At 37.1% G+C, this 17,764-nt stretch overlaps 1 protein-coding gene and 1 long non-coding RNA gene across 6 annotated transcripts in view; both read right to left on the reverse strand.

Moving 5' to 3' along the window:
- The window catches only part of LOC6620416 (nipped-B protein), a 57,747-nt gene extending 43,774 nt beyond the window's left edge, over positions 1–13,973 (reverse strand). Inside the window, exons 1-10 of one of the 4 annotated variants that reach the window (XM_032716753.1) lie at positions 13,783–13,970; positions 13,407–13,525; positions 13,148–13,319; positions 12,977–13,092; positions 12,762–12,921; positions 12,123–12,702; positions 11,813–12,050; positions 11,580–11,744; positions 7,765–7,943; positions 6,006–6,446 (exon numbers count right to left, since the gene is read on the reverse strand). In XM_032716753.1, coding sequence (XP_032572644.1) covers positions 6,006–6,446; positions 7,765–7,943; positions 11,580–11,744; positions 11,813–12,050; positions 12,123–12,702; positions 12,762–12,921; positions 12,977–13,092; positions 13,148–13,319; positions 13,407–13,473 — 2,118 coding nt within the window. In that variant the 5' untranslated portion in view covers positions 13,474–13,525; positions 13,783–13,970. Of the gene's footprint in view, positions 1–6,005; positions 6,447–7,764; positions 7,944–11,579; positions 11,745–11,812; positions 12,703–12,761; positions 12,922–12,976; positions 13,093–13,147; positions 13,320–13,406; positions 13,526–13,782 lie in introns of all 4 variants that reach the window. The other 3 variants (XM_032716752.1, XM_002044586.2, XM_032716754.1) reach the window with 3 other exon arrangements.
- An 860-nt stretch (positions 13,974–14,833) lies between these two features.
- On the reverse strand, positions 14,834–16,957 carry LOC116800497. 2 transcript variants are annotated; one of them, XR_004361434.1, is made up of 2 exons: positions 16,468–16,957; positions 14,834–15,739 (listed from the first exon to the last, which is right to left on the reverse strand). It is a non-coding gene; the product is annotated as an uncharacterized LOC116800497 (long non-coding RNA). The 2 variants fall into 2 exon arrangements; XR_004361435.1 differs by having other exon boundaries at positions 16,197–16,957.
- Positions 16,958–17,764: the final 807 nt, after the last annotated feature.

Here is a 17,764-nt window from a genome sequence, read left to right on the forward strand (position 1 = left end):
TGATTTGTTTCTGTTCCAAAATGAAAGAAAAGTTGAAAGTGCATGTATCGTTGCACAGACAAATTTAATGAGAAAGTGGCACTAGAGATTCGGTCATTTAAACTTTGCAACTTGATCAAAATGATCAAACAAGAAATGGTACTCGGACTAAAGAAAAAATATTTAAGTGGCGCAAAAGAAAACGACTGTTTGAGTTGCGCAAAAAGCAAAATATGTGTGAAGAGTTTTCCAAGAGCCTCTGGAAATCGCACAAATGAAGTACTGGAGCTAGTGCATAGTGATATCTGTGGTCCAATGCAAGCGACGTCTGTGGAGGTGCACGCTATTTTGTCATAGATAGGTAGATATTTCACAAAGACGAGAGATGAAATACTGGCCAAATTCAAGGAGTTTAAAGCATTTGCCGAAAACCAAAGCGGCAAGAAGTTGAAAGCATTAAGGAGCGACAACGGGCGTGAGTATTTGAGTAAAGCGTTTCAATCTATCTTGACAGAAAACGGCATAAAGAGACAATTGACGGTACCGCACACCCCACAACAAAACGGTGTAGCGGAGCGCGCTAACCGAACACTGGTCGAGATGACAAGGACTATGATGATTCACGCAGGCGTCGGCGACTCACTATGGGCTGAAGCTATCAATACTGCTGCTTATCTACGCAATCCGTTCGAGTCTTGGACTGGAAGAAAGCCATATGTGTCCCACCTGAAGATATTTGGGTCAAAGGCTGCGAAGGGCGAAGAAAATATTTTGGTTGGATACTCTGATGCTTCTAAGGGATATCGCATGTTCAATCCTACCAGGAAGAATGTCTGTGTTGCTAGTGACGTAATTGTATTTGAAAACGACAAGAATGATGGTATGACGGCAGGGCAAACAGTATCTTCTCCCGATATTCAACTTGTGGAGATGCAGCACCTTCCAATCTGTGTTGCTGAGGGTAAGAAACAAGATGATGTTTTCCAGGTGTCAGATAAACACGATGACGACGTAGCGTCTGTCGAGCAACACGATTCAGAAGGAGAAGCGTCATCCACTGAAGACAATGAAGCCACCGAAGTCAGAGGACCTGGACGGACGAAGAAGATTTACACTTGTAAACCTGGAAGACCGCGAAAACAATACAACATGGTCAACGGCATGAGTACGGATGAGGTTCCGATTCCAACAAGCGTCAAGGAGGCTTTAACCATAAGAAACTCTGAGGAATGGAGAACCTCAATGCAGAAGGAGTTGGAGAGCCTACGTGCTAAGAAAACCTGGTCATTGGTGGATTTGCCGGCAGGTGAGAAGGCCATTGGGTCGAAATGGGTCTTTGCAGTGAAGCGTAACAAGATGGGCAAGGTCGAGCGCTGTAAGTCTCGACTTGTCGCAAAAGGGTGCGCTCAGCGATACGGAGTTAACTTCACGGATACGTTCTCACCAGTGGCACGCTACTCATCAATCAAACTAGTAATTGCTTTGGCGGTGGAAAACGGACTCTACACGCACCAAATGGACGTCTCGTCTGCATATTTGAATGGTGATCTTCACGAAACGGTATATATGAGGCAGCCAGAGGGATTCATCGATGAACGATATCCGAAGAAGGTGCTGAGGCTACACAAATCTATATATGCTCTGAAGCAGAGCGGCCGAGAATGGAATAAACTACTGAATGAAGTACTGAAAAGGATTGGGTTTTCTCCATGCCCCAGCGAGCCATGTGTTTACACCCGTAATTCTGGAAAAAGTAAGAACCTTGTTGTAGTGTACGTAGATGACCTTATCATAGCCAGTTCAAGCAAGGAGGAACTGTGCGATATTAAAGCATCAATTTCAAAAGAATTCGATGTCGTAGACGGGGGCGAGCTAAGTCATTTCATGGGTATCGAAATTGAACGTGACGGAGAAACTGGTGGCATCAGGATTGGCCACAAGCAGTATATTGAGAGCCTTCTCAATGATTACTCAATGCAGGATTGTAAGCCGAATCTCATCCCACTGGAAGCAGGTCGATTGTCAGAAGGCCAATCGCTGATTGGCTCATTAATGTATCTCGCAATCACAACTCGACCTGATATTATGCATTCGGTTATTAAACTATCACAACGGAACGCTGACCCACATAAAGAGCACGAAGCCGGTGCAAAGCGAGTTCTGCGATACTTGAGAGGCACAGCTGATTTGCAGTTACACTACGAGCGTACTGGTGTGCCTATACATTGCTATGTTGACGCGGATTGGGCTGGTGACACCACGGACAGAAAATCCTTTACTGGATGGGCATGTATTGCTGCAGAAGCTGCCTTTACGTAGCACTCAAAGAAACAATAAGTTGTTTCTCTAAGCAGCACAGAGTCAGAGTATGTGGCACTTTCCATGGCAGCGAAGGAAGTGGCGTATGTTCAGAAATTGGTCAACGAAATGGGTTTTGGTGAAACCCAGGCAACTAAGGTTTATATCGACAACCAGAGTGCCCAGTGCTTAGTAAGCATATAGACATAAAATATCATTATATCAGGGAACTGTATAAGAACAATATAATAGAAGTTAATTGTACCCACAGAAAACATGATAGCAGATGTTCTACCCAAAAATTTGAATAGATTTAAACATGAAAAGTGTATCCAAGGGATGGGTTTAAACTAACAGAAAAATGTATTTTGATTTTGGAATTAAGATAAAAAATATTATCTGTAAGGGTTGACATATTGAGATGTAGTGTTGAAAATATGTATGTAATAAAGTCAATGCACAGTGTCTCCCTCTTTTGGTTGCGGTAACCCGAAGCTTTTTTCTCATATTGTGAGACTCTATTTAGCATGTAATTTGGCTTCCTGCGTGCAGTAATATTGTACTCAAGATCAGTCACAATAAATATTTGAAGCGAATTATAAATATACTAAATAATTAAAGCAAATACAAAGGAAATTTGAACATAAATTTTTCAAAAAGAAGACATTACATTGAGAAATAAGTAGAAACTAGTAGAAAATAAAAATTAATGAAATAAATAAAAATATGAAAACTGTTCATTGCAAAAGTCATATCTGGTGGCACGAAGTTCGGACACAAGCACTCAACAATCACTGCCTTATTAATTTTTCTCACGTCGCAAGCTGAATACCCTAATGACAAGTATTCTAATATAAAGTCATGTTCGAAATATATTTTTTGATGTACATAGATTCGGCTATTACTATTTTTAAGCTTTATTTAAATAATAACAACGTTAAGGCAATGCAAAACAAGATTTTTCACATGGTGCCAATTGATCAATAATAATATAGATTTAAAGTCAACGAACTACTAAGGTGAAAGGTATATTTTGTCAAATTTACAATGCATGAGCATACGTGTGCACACAGACAGTTGTCTGCTATCACTGTATGCGTAGAAAAGAGCTGATTGCTGTAGCGCTCTCCGCTCTGTCTCTCTCAAACAAAAACTCGAGAGAGCCTGGAGTCACCTCTAGAGCCACGGCCAAAAAAAAAAATCTTATGGCGTTACGCATCTTGTTATTCTAGTGTCTTTGGTTTGATCAAGGCGCGCGCACAGTGTTTCCCCCCATTGGCTAAAAATAAAAAAATCAAAGTTCGAATTTTGACTTGAATTTATTATTACTTTCTCATAATTGGTCTAGCTATTCAAATTTATTCATGATTTTGTTTTGCTCTAACTGTCCGCTCCAAGAATAGCATCGAAAGAGACAGCATGATATCAACCGAATATTGCAGCGTGAGCTGTCCCTAAAGTCAATTAAAATCCTTATTAATCGACATTACTCTGCAATGGAAGGCATTCGTATAATAAATAATTGAATTTAGTATATTTTTAAAACAAAAAGTATATGTACAACGTTCTGTGTTTTGAGTTAATTAGTGTTGTGTTTAGTATATAGTTGCAGATGTTCTTTGTTTATTTTGCTATCTTTCGTTGGAGTTTTCGTTATGTCCATTTCCTTTTAACTTAAAAATTCTTTTTGTGCATTGTTTATTAACATTTTCAAAAAGTTTAAGTCAAGTGCCGACAGGTGCCACATGTTATATATGCGAAGCAACTCCTACGCAAATGAATAACTTAGATGTATTCTTACAAAAAGAAGTTTGAACATTTTGAAGTCCGTTCAAAACAAAAAAATTACACTCGCCAAAATACAATTACGAGTGAGGCGACGGTGTTGTCGCGCTGTCGCCGAGTGTAAAATGTGCGAGTAGAAAATACGAGCAGTGGCATGCATACGATTGTAAACACAACAAGAAAAATCAAATCCTTATTAGCAGACTCAGACTTGGACACACCAATGCCCACTACATGAACAGATCCCTCACCAGCATATGCTCTCTTTGCAACCATCATCTGGGCTGGCTCTAGAGGTGGCTCCAGGCTCTGTCGAATTTTTGTTCAGGAGCGAGAAAGAGAGAGGAGCTCTACAGCCAGGAGCTCTCTCCTACGCATACAGTTACAGCTGATGACTTTATGTGTGCACAAGTATGCTCATGCATTGTAAATTTCATAAAACATGTCATTTACTTTAGAAATTCTTAGACTTGAAATCTCTATTATCTATTCTTTTTATCTATTTTTATTTATTTTATATTTTTACTTTCTACTTTGTATTAATTTTATGAAATATATTTCTTCTCAATGTAATGACTTTTTTTTTGGAAAATTTAAGTTTTAAATTAAAGTAGTTAAAATAATTTCCTTTGTATTTGATTTAACTACTTAGAATATTTATTAAGTCATTTGACTTAATAATACTGTATATAAATAACACACTTTAATTATTGAATATCCGAAAAAGATTCAGTTGTAATGACCTGTTCGTGGTGTTCCTTAGGTAACGAATATAAAAGTCACGACGTGAATTTCTAATTATTATTTTATTTCGTCATGTAACGAAATTGTGAAAACTCCAAATGTGTAAAATTTCGCACAGCACAATTACGCACACATATACATAGGAATGAACATTTAGTTAATTTAGAGCATTAAATGAAAAGCCAGCCTGTGATAAGAAGTGCATTACTGTTTTCAATCTCAAGAAATATTCTTCTTTTGCTTGAGCAGTATCCAAATTTCATACTGTCTAAATATGTGTTTAGACATGATAAGTAGGCAAACTATAAATAGGTTCTATTTATGGGCCGCAATAAACATGTCACTGGACAGCATAAGTGGCAACTACAGATAAGTACGATTGCAGCGGCCTATTGCCGAAGTGTCAAGAGATATGATCACGCGGGAGGTGATTAGCGCGGTCATAGGCCTCAAACATAGATTTAAGAATAAAACTCAGCTGCATTTACAAACGCAGACAGCGGCGTCTTACAAGCGCTGCATTATATAATCAGATGATAAGAACCTATGCAAGAATGAATAAAAGGCGAAGCCCTCGCAGTAGCGAGTCAGTTAGATTCAAACACCCGAATTTAACTCATTAAGTGTACGCACAAGTTTATAATGTGAACACATACATTTAAACGATAGCATAAGAGTAGACTAGATCTCCTAAAACTTTCATTATCGCACGTTGGAACGTTCTTCAAGCCGAAAGATATAGGTAAAAATTCGAAATGGCCACAAGAGTGATAAATGGCGGTCGTTCGATTCTGATGGAAGCCGCTAGTTATATATAGACACGAAAAATACCTTGCACCACGTAACCCAGAAACTATACTTCAAGTTCTGCACTCAACTCTTCTATGAGTTCTTCCTTCTACCTGTTACAAACTTTTCAACGAATCTAGTAAAACCTTTAACTATACGAGTAACGGGTATAAAAAGCCTCCAAACCCATAATTTTTAATAATTTTACTGTAACGATTCGGAGTATGGATTCTTACGATTAGAGGACATTATAGTCGAATTCCTTGACTATCAGATATCCGATGTTAATTTTGTATGAGGGCGAGGAAAATAAATTAATTACTATACGTGTAGCTGATATAATATATAAAACTTCATGTCCAAAATATAGGGAGGACTTCTATGTTTATGCGTGAAGAGTTTTTACTTACTGTGGTAACGAGTTCCAAACATACAAATTGCAACGTCTCTATGTTGTCAACAAAAAATGGTTCAATAGCCAGTGTCGATAATGGTAAAACTATAGTATCAACAAATACACATTTGTCAAAAAGTGTAACAAAAACTTTTAATAGCTCTACAGTTTTCAAGTAGAAAAGCTGCATACTTCGATTTTGAGCTTGGTGTGATTTTATTTTTTTACGATGATTTGTCCTCTTTATACTTTTTGCCGTGTAAACCGGGTCATGAAGAGGAAATATGGTTTCTCGCAGTTGAAATTGCGTAAATTTTATAATGTGTGATACGTTATCTTCTTGTAAAAACTGGAGGTCGCTTACTGTAGAATAAATGTTACATATAAGCAAGCAAGCATCCATTGCGTTAAGTAATTTTTCAATAACTTCATCATCTACAAATTCATCTTCGTCCTCCTGAAAAAATAAAATATATTTATTTTAATATTTATATTTAATTTAATGAATGGATTAATCCTTATATGAGTACCGATAGATAAACAAAGGCCTAAATTCAAAATAATTCACAACTTCGTATTTATATTTTCAACATCATTAAGCTTATCAGATACCCGTTACTCAGCTAGTGTGAATGCAAACTCGAAAATTCATTATTTTAATGCGATATCGATAAATATGGGGGAATAATATGAGTAAAAAATTAAAAATTGATTAAAAGTGGGGCCGTGACCGGTTCGGCGGGTCTAGGGCCTAGGGCCTCTAGGGCGTGGCAAAAAGTTTTGTGGCAAATCGATGGAAATTACACGACTAATAAAATTTTGAAAAAATATTAAAAAATTTGTTAAAGTGTATGCGTGGCAGTTTTGAACGGTTTCAGAGCGTTAGAGTGGGCGTGGGTCAAAAAACTTGCGCTGCGTCTTTGTCTCTAGAATCTGTATGTTGAATCTCAATCTTCCAGCTTTTTTTCCAGTGTAGAGGAAAAAAAGAGTTGGACCAAGTGCGATGCCTTGTGGGACTCCAGCTTCAGCGTGGCAAAACAATTTTTTTTTCAAATCGATAGAAATTTACAAGACTAAGAAATGTGAAGAAATATAACACTGTTTTCAAAAGTGTGGCCGTAGCAGTTTTGAACAGCAGTTTGGGGTTTGTGAGCGTTAGATTGGGTGTGGGGTGTGGCCCACTCTATCGTCCTACAACCGCCCAAAACTGCCACGACTACACTTTTGAAAAATGTTTAGATTTTTCTTCGTTATATTGTTTGTCTTGCAAATTTTAATCTGTATACCAAACCCATTGTGGCCACGCCCATCCTTTCACCTACAAAACCACAGATGGCCCCGCTCACACTTTTAAACAATTTTTATATTTTTTTCTCATTATATTCACATTAGCTAAGTAACGGGTATGTGATAGTCGGGGAACTCGGCTATAGCATTCTCTCTTGTTTTATTATCTCTGAAGTCTACCTTTTAAATAAATTACTCATATTTTTGTTGTTTTTTTTTTATAAAATAAATGTTCTTCTATCGATGTAAGCTTTCTGGATAAAACTAAAAACACTATAAACATTTTCCAGTAGTAATGAAGATAACCTTTTATTTCTCTCAACATTAAACATAGATATTAACAAATAAAGTTAGAAGATTTAAAAGTCATCGACCAACAACTGACTAACGAAGGACTTTCAATCGAACATCAATATAATAAAAAAAGGTCTCATTTTGTAACACAGTGCAGTTGTTCAAACAATGGTATATGGGATCATCATATTTACCGTTCCAGCAAAATAATTCCGGGCTAAATACACATTGCGCATTGCATAATTAATAAGTAGGGTTAACTTATTTTTTGGTATGGAATCTAAAGCCTGCTTAGCTTTTAACTTGGCAACATCAGTACTCATTGAATTTAAAAGTTTTGAGGAAATGCATTCAATGGTCTCGTCTACATCCTCTGCAATAAAAGAAATTATATCCATACATTAATATCTAAAAATGTTTGATAAAGAGAGTGATGTGTATAAGTTAACAATCACCCAGCTAAAAATATATTATTTTAAGCCTAGCTCAATAGTCTTGGGTAGTTATAGGGCAAGCTTTATAGATAAGAATATTGCTGTATTTAGTCGATCGAGCTTCAGAGATAATAACATCTTCTGTAAAAGCTCCAGTGGATTTTTGGAGATCTTATAAGCCGTTCATCACCGCGCATGACTACTAAAAGTCGACTCAACCAACGCATCCCACGTTGGTATTATATAACCAATCGACTACTCTAGACAGCGAGTAAATAATATGGCGCACAAACGGATATTAGAACCTACGATAAATAAATAACAATAGAAGCATTCGGAGACAAAACCAGCAGCATTGCCTGACTAATAACCTAAATAATAAATATTTTCTGATTTAACGAACTTACTTAAAAACAAAAGAAACTGCTATAGATATCAGATACCCGTTACTCAGCTAGTGTGAATGCAAAAAAACGCAAAAAAAAACGCTAAATTTCATCATTTTTAATAATAAATACTCTTTTAGCCAAAAACGTCAACATGTCATATAAAATGTCCTTCCCAGACTATGTAGTTACAAACAATGTCAATAAAAAGTAGAAATCTTGACGGTTTGAGAGATATTTATAATTGGACAATGTTTTAATGCAATTAAATTTTTAGATATTGGGAAATAAAATAAATAAAAATTTTTTTTTTCAAAACTAGGAAAAAATACAGTACAATTTTTAAAAACTGTGAGCGTGGCAGATTTGGGCGGATTTAGGGCGGAGACTAATCAAAATGTGAAAAAATATCAATTCATTTTTCAAAATTGTGGGCGTGGCAGTTTTGTGCGGTTTGTGGGCGTTAGAGTGGACGTGGCAACATGGGTCAACGAACTTGCGCTGCGTCTTTGTCTATAGAATCTGTATGCTGAACATCAACCTTCTAGCCTTTATAGTTCCTCCGATCTCAACGTTCATACGGACATGGTTAGATCAAATGGGCTATTGATCCTGATCAAGGATATACATATATACTTTATATAGTCGGGAACACTTCATTCTGCCTGTTACATACTTTTCAACGAATATAGTACACCCTTTCGCTCTACCAGTAACGGGTAAAAATACCAGTAACCAGTAACGAAAAAATTATTACAGACGCGAGGGCGGCTGGAAACAGGCTCTTAGTTAGGTCATGTCGGTGTCATTCGACCCGTGCCGAGAGTCTGCCAGGCTGGGGGCCCGGGAAACAACTAGCCCAGTCGCTAACGGAGAGTCCGGGCAAGTGGCGTCCGCCCGGTCTGGGTAGCCTTACCCGGGTACTGCGGATCTCCGCCCGGGTGGACCGTTTATTTCTGTGCAACTCGTGGGAACCATGAACCAGAGACCCAAAAATGTTAAAATAAAATACAAAAAAAAAAAAAATAAAATAAGGGTACGCAAGCCATCATATGCGGCCTTAACTGGGACCATTACAGTTGCGGTCGTACCAGAGGGGTACCCCAAGGTCGTCCTCAGTAGTGAGGACCTCTCACAGAGGACGCACTACTGGAGGAGATAGTCCTCTCTGGTTAGGATTCTCACTTTCACTTTCACTTCATAAGGAAGTGGCGTTTTGTGCCTTCTTAGACATACAGGGTGCTTTCGACAATACCTCCCATGAGGCTGTCAACGCATCCCTGGCCAGAAGAGGAATAGATGCAACAACCAGCAGATGGATCAAGTTACTACTGGTATCTAGGCGTGCCATGGCCACTATAGGAGGACAGTCGTCCACAGTATCTACCACAAGGGGTTGCCCTCAACGGGGTGTCCTCTCACCACTCCTGTGTAGCCTTTTGGTAGACGAGTTGCTGGAAAGACTGACCCGCAGGGGTATAATTTGCCACTATACTTTGCTGACGATGTTGTCATTATAGCTAGAGGTAAATATGAGGAAACAATCTGCGATATCATTTAACATGACCAGCGAATGGTGCAAGGAAGTAGGCCTGAGCCTAAATCCTAGCAAAACTGTTATTGTTCCTTTTACAAATAGGTACAAGCTACAGAGAATGAAGGCAATAACCCTGTCAGAATGTCGCATAGAGGCCAGCAAAGAAGTTAAGTATCTTGGGATAACCCTCGACTCCAAACTTAGCTTCAAAACTGATGTCGATAACACAATTGATAAGTGCACCAGAGCACTTTTCACGCGTAGAAAAATTGCTGGAAAGTCGTGGGGGACCTCACCACGCATAATAAGATGGCTGTACCTCATGGTAGTCAGGCCCATACTAGCCTATGGGGTAATAGCCTGGGGTGATAGAGCACGCCTTAGCACCACTAAGGTGAAACTTCATAAGCTCCAAAGAATGGCCTGCATATGCATGACAGGAGCAATGCGCACCTGTCCCACTGTAGCCCTAGAAGTACTAATGGAGGTAACGCCGCTTCATATCGTCATTGAAATGAAACGGAAAGTCACCCTAATAGAATTGAGGGAGCAGGAAATGACTGCAACCTTACAAGAAAGGATGCTGAAAGCCTTAAAAGGGATATCCCTATGCTGATGCAACCAAGGGATGAGATGCCAGCTGAGCACAGGTTCGCTCAGAACTTCAGCACTCATCTCAGTAATAAAAACAGTTGGACACCCCTGGGGAAAGTACACCATATGAAACCACAAACAATAAAGTGGTATACAGACGGATCCCTCACCGACGAGGGAAGTGGGCTGGGGGTTGTAGGCCCCAGGTTAAAATACCAAGAATCAATGGGCAGATACACCAGCATTTTTCAAGCTGAAGTCTGTCTGACGCTGTCGGAGTTTAATCTGCAAAGGAACTATCGTGGCAAGGACATTGCTATACTGTATGATAGTCAAGCAGCCATAAAGGCGCTCAGCAAAGCTAAGATAACATCTAAGCTAGTAAATGAAGTGAGGACAGCCCTAGACAATCTAGGAGCCGTCAACAAACTCACAATAAGGTGGGTCCCAGGACACAACAACATCCCGGGAAATGAGCTAGCGAACAACCTAGCCAAGGAAGGGGCAAAGAACCCTCTAATTGGGCCCGAACCATTCTGTGGTGTTGGTCACCACAGAGTACTGGGCTTACTTAGATCAATAGAGGAAGAAAAACGTCTGTCCTTCTGGGAACACCTACCAGGACTTAGGCAGTCTAAGATTCTCCTTCGTGAATATAACCACAAAAGATTCAAGACCTTAATGACACACTGGAAAAACACCGTGCGCATTTTAACTGGTCTTCTTACGGGGCACTGCCGACTTCGCAGTCATTTACATAAGATTGGCATTGCAGACAGTGAACTCGGACCTTCTACTGAATGGAGGAGGAGAACTCTGCACATATTATATGTGATTGCATGGCGCTTGACATCAAGAGGAACAGACTCCTGGGCATGTATGTAGTCCCACGGGAAATAATTGCAGCCCTGAACCCCAATAAAATTCTGGCTTTTATACAGTGCATTGGACTTCAGGGGTAGTACAATAGATCCGACTGGGTCGCAGTACACCTACAAACCCACTTAATAATAATAAAAGTTTCTTAAATATTTTCAAGTTTTAGTATTTTAACTTACCTGAATCAAAGTTAGGAGATTCACTATCGTCCAAAATTTCAATTATATGATCCATGTTTCGAATAAATTGTTGATATGTTTGCGAACGGGTGACTTCTTCCTTCACACACTTTGTGTTAGAAAGAGGTGTAATTCTTTCGACCCGACGCATTTTAGGCTTTGAAACTACATAATACAATTTTAATTAGTTTATATTTGTATATATTATAAGGGAATTATTATTCATTACTTACATATTTGTTCCGGTGGGATGTCACCAACTGATATGGCAAGTTTTCTTTTCGCGGATCGTTTTTCATCGGCTTTTATAGTAGAAAATGTATCAATAGGGATTTTGACTGTATTATTTGTACTGGACGCACGACTCACTACTACACATTCTTCCGCACTCGTGTGTATAATATTCAAGTTTTCATGTTGCTGCTGGCACGTTTCTTGTAGTAACCCCATGCTTCTAGCCAATTCTGGTGACTTTTGTACAAACTTTTTAATACTCTGTTGCATAAGGCGAGAATCCTCAATACTAAGGCGATTTATACATACCCGGACCTGGGACTTGCCACTTGAGGAAGTAGATGTCGATGTAGTTGTTGATACATTTTGGTTCGTTTGGTACGTTGAACTTTTATTGATAATATGTAAGCTGGTATTTTCTAACAACTGTTGTCGATTTAAAATGCTGACGTCAAGAATTTCCGTTTCTTTTTTTTTTAAATATTCAATTGATGAGTTGTGTGCTTGAGTTGGTTCTGATTCAGTGGAAGGTGGACTTTGTACATATAACACGTTGGGGATATTTACAGAATTTAAATTAAAATTTGATAGCTCGTGGGGAAAAGTATGAGAAATATTTTGAATTTGACCAACATTTGTTGATACTTGTTTAAAATCATGTTTTAAATTATAATTGGCTTCTTGTTGCTGAATAAAAAACTGTTCTTGTATTGATTGCACCGTACTTCTTTCCGGTGTATTAGACTTTTTTTTTAGAGTATTTTGTGTCAGTATCTTAGTCACATTTAAATCTGAATTTTCGATAAAGTCATCAATTTTATCTTTTTCTCTTGAATTTTCTTTAAAATTTATTTGTGAAAATTCTTCTAAGATTTCTTTTGAGGTCATACTAAAACAAAAAAATGCATTAAATGTAAGGCTTGTAGTATAATAAAAAATATAGCCCACCTAGTAAGATGATTAAAACAGACTTGAGCGTCTTGCAATTGATGTTCATTTGAAATGGACACATTTGTTGGTGATGCATAACATTCCGGTATTGAATAGGAATCAATTTGCACTTTCTTTGCCTCTAATCGAGCATTAGCAGTATGTTGGTCCGGAGAGTCTGTGGATGAAATTCATGTAACACGCAAATATTTGATTTTATTTTTAAAACATACGTATTTTTATGGATGTGTTAAAAACCGCTGGGCGAAAATGATATATTCCCTGTAGAAGCTCAGGATAAGTACTACAGTTAGTTGCTGTGTCTTGAACTGGGCACTGTATTAACTCTCTAAAATACAAGTTATTTTAATAAAGCAAAACATACAATATATTAAACAACTAACATATTATCGGAGTTTGTTCTCTCAATGGCAGTTACCAATTGTCGAACTAGATTTTCATTTCGCATAGAAAGTAAATTGCTAGACTCGTTAGCTACCAAAGCATGGAACAATAAAGATTTATTTAAGGACGCTGCACTCTGGAGCGAATCCGCCACTGGTAGCTCGCTTAGCACTTGCATTTAAACGAGAAAAATATTTAAAAGTTTTGAAACGTGTACATAACATACATATTATTTTTTGTTGCACATAAAATACTTACAATCAGAAGTGCTGGTTAAACCAGCTAATGTTGTTACAGGTACGGTTGGGTTGTCACGTTCCCCCATATTAAATGAAAGTATAATCCGACAGATTACAACACAACTTTGATTCTAAGAGCTGGAAAAAACAAAATCAAATCTATTATTTATTGCGGTACAACTAAACATTATTTCATAAACATGTTAAACAATGTAATTGGAAACAATGATTATATGAATATATTAAAATATATGGATATTGTCCAGCTGTATTATCACTTTATATACTATCTTATCTTTTTAGTTTAGAAATTGTAAAACTAGTAGATAAATCACTTTACATTGATTTATAATAAACAACTACATATGTAGTTAAAACAATTTCAGTATCATTACCATTTACCGTTACGTTAATGCGAACAACATATATTAACGAATTGGCACAGTTCAATTTAAAGGAATTACTCCGATTCTCCTTTGCGTTTTAATTAAATATCAACTTATAAATTTACATTACTAAGTACTTTTACTTTTTTAGTTTTCGAAATAGTGTTTGAAGAATATGGCCGACCTGTAGGATAGTGTGGCCGCGCTAAACTTAATAAAGAATACCGTTTCAGCCAGAAACGTTAATACTTCAAATATAATAAAAGGTCCATTCCAGACTATGTAGTTACATTGAAGGTCAATGAAACGTAGAAATCTTTAAGGTTTGAGAGATATTTCTAAATGGACAATGTTTTATTGCAATTTAGGACATTAACGACTTGAAAATACTTCTCCTGTCCCTATACTTACTAAGATCAATAATTCTTAATAGTGTACGTGTAATAGTGCAGGTCTAGCTGTCTGAAATCGGAATCGACCACGAAAAAGTCAGGTCTTCATTAGGAAATGCCAGAGGAGAAGTAAAATCTCTTCCTCCTTTTTTTATTGAGTAGACAGGCAACAATATTTAAATATGCGTATAATTATTTTCTACAAGCTTAAAATAAATTTGCGTCTTGGTAAAGTCAATTGCCCTTCTGATAATTGCCAGAAGTTTTAAAAAACTGTCCCGGTTATTATATTCTTTTATGTTAGTAAATTACTTCGTTTGTTACTTTTGTATTTAATATAATAAAATACTTTTAAGTATATTATAAGTCAGCCCATCAACCATATAATGAAACACCTTTATTGTTCTTACTGTTCAAAAATTATTTTACTCTCTGAATCGGATAAAAACGATTACCCTGTAACATGCTTGTGAGAGCCAACAGAGTACCAAGAGAACAATAATAGAGCGTGTTCTCGCTTTTCACTATCCTCTTAATTTCATCACTCTCATAAACACGAAACTATGCATAAGTGTGACTCTTGTATTTTCAAGACGCCACCTAGAAAATCACACTGATACAAATTGATTATAAATTTAATGATGAAAAATTATTTTCAGAGGAATGCGTGCGTTTTCAAATAGTTTAATCAAATAACAAATTTGACAAGATTTACTTATATTAAACATAGTAATAATTAGTCTAGTAATTGTTTTGGTTTGATTATGGTTATATAGGTTAACGTCGGACTCCGTTCGGCGACCATCGTGTTGATCTTGGCGATCATAGATCGGACAGATCGGAACGATATTATTAATTTTAATTAAACCTTCCATGTCCCTTGAGATGTTAATAATAAGTTTTGAAAGCTTGGTTCTTAATAACAACTTTATTCAAGACGCTCCGTTCCTGTTGATCGGCGAATCGACTCTGCCCAAACCGTCCGGCTTGAAGTCCCACTTCAGCTGCTCGTTGGCACAAGGGTGCTTACGCTGCGTAAGTCAGAAATTCTGTTGCGCAAGCTCGTCGACAATGTGCCTGCGTGCTGACGTTGCACATGATAGCTCAACAATGTTACGTCGCATCAGCTTGCCGTCAACGCGCCGGCGTAAGGAACCTGACGCTGCACATTATCGCCGTAGCTTCTTCCGGTGCTTGTGCTGAAGTTGCGATCTCACACGCAAGGGTGTAGGCGTCAGCGGGGCTTGGCTAGGGCGGTCGTTGGCTCTTGACGAGAGCAGGTCGTTAACTTATATTTACAAAAGATTTAAACTTCATTTAAAAATTATTATCATCATTCAAGTTTCAGTTAGATAAACAAAGATAAACAAATGGTTAGACTAGTAATTGTTTTGATTTGATTATGGTTATATATATGTACATATATATATAAAAGATTCAAACTTCATATAAAAATTCATTTTGCTCATTCAGATTATTTTCATCATTCAATTCGGTTAGCCCCAGTTGGTCTCGCAGTGCAGTGAATGTGGAAGTTGATAGTGGCTTTGTCATAATATCAGTCAATTATAAATCTGTAGAAAGATATTTAACACAAATTAGTTTGTTTTCAATTTGTTCTCTGGTAAAATGATATTTGATATAGATAGTAGAATTCATCTTCCAGCACTGGAAACTCTGAGTTACAGCACTTATCAAACAGCTTATGTATGGGAAGCATAAACAATAAATAAACAACGGGAAGTTTCGTGATAGGCGGCAAAATATTAAATTTCTTGATCATTCCTTTATGGTCCAGGGTGGGCTTAAATTTAAATAAAGCATAAATGGCTTTATTAAGTTTACATACTTTATTTCCATTATACTGGATTAAACCTTTTGGAATCTTCATATAAATTTCATCTTTTAGTGCTCTATTTTAAAAAAACTGTTTCAACATCTATCTGATGGATCAGTAATTATATTGATTTAAAAAAGCTAAAAGATATCTAAAACTAGAAGTTCGTTTTGTTATATTTTTAATTCTCTCACTGCGTCTGATTTGTTCTTAATTTTTATTTTCTTTTATTTTATCACCAGTTTCAGCTACTGGATTGGTATTCTCGAGACAAGTGGAATTTTCACAATTTTTCGGCAATTCGACTCTTCATTCTCTTCAATTAGAGAATCACTATATTGGTCAAAAACATCATGTTTTTCCACAGAGTCATTTTTATTTGAAGTTACAGATGCTTATGTTTATTTCATCCACCACTACATCTCTAGCTGTCATTCATTTTCTCATGCCTTATACCTTACACACCTTACAGCCAATTGGCTCATATCCGACAAGTTTAGTTTTGATCGATTTCTCGTAAAATTTTCGCTTTCGCACTTTATTTAGTGCTGTCGAGCCAAATATCTTTATCTATTTCAATACTGGCTTCTTTTTATGCCACATCTCAACTGGTGATTTTCTTTTATTTTCTTAAAGCTCTACTTGGGGACCCGTTAATGAATTATTTATGTTGCTGTCAAAACAGCTTCAGCCCAAAAACTTTTATTAAGTTTAGTACAGTTAATCACAGAGCAAGCTTTTTCAGTGATTGTTCTAATCATCCGCTCTGCAACACCATTTAGTTGTGAGGTATAAGGAACCGTTAAATGATATCGGTTCAATATTTTCTTTATTTTTGTGTTTTTTAAATTTTAGTCTTGATTGCTTTCCGTTAATACACGCTGTTGGGTCATGCAGCCGCCAAAACTGTGCAGTAGACTAATTTCATACTTGTTAATATTTAAGCCAAATTATCAGTAGCATGCCCATAGTGCAAACCGCTGCTCTCGCGCGCATTTATCTGTACGGCGCTCATTCCTTTGTTGTTGTTAGCTACCTACGCTAAGCTTGGGCGCTGCATTTCGGCTGCCTGCCCGCCAATTTCCTTTTCGTCGCGTTTCGGAAAAGACCAACCTTACCATTGTCGCTATCGTAGATTATCGCTATTTCGCAAAATAAAACTGTCGTAATAAAACAAACTTTTTCGGTTTTTTATTATTCTCAACAGCTATTGAAAAAGCTCAATAGCTCAACACACGCCTCGCATAATTTACTACTATTTACTTGTACGTTTTTTATCAGTTCACTATCTTCAAACAAGCCAACTCGTTTAATTTCTAAGAATTTGCTAATTTCACCATAAATGCAAATGCGCATTTTTGCTGCGTTGCTACCTTCTGAGTCTGTCTTTCTCTAACTTCTACATTCATCAGAAACGCACGTTCTGGCTGTGTTTCGTCGCCATCTGCGCGTGTCTCTCTCTAAAATAATTTCCATCGGTAATATTCTGGTTTCCTGCATTTTTAATAGAAAGCAATCGTTCTTTATATGACCCAATTTCTTGGAATGAAAACATTTTAGTTTGGACTTATTCTTAAAAGGTTTCTTCATAAATTTCATGACTTTGTTTTTGCATGTATTTTCCCTAGACTCTGGATTGCCTATAGTTTGCAACACTTTAGCACTTGTGTCTTTGTTAATTCTTTTTTTAACATTATTTCATGATCGAGTAGCCGTGTCTTAATAAATTCTTATGTCAAATTGCTCTCAGTAAAAGATTCGA

This window comes from Drosophila sechellia, chromosome 2R, assembly GCF_004382195.2.
Source record: "Drosophila sechellia strain sech25 chromosome 2R, ASM438219v1, whole genome shotgun sequence".
In the NCBI taxonomy this organism is placed as follows: Eukaryota; Metazoa; Arthropoda; class Insecta; order Diptera; family Drosophilidae; genus Drosophila; species Drosophila sechellia.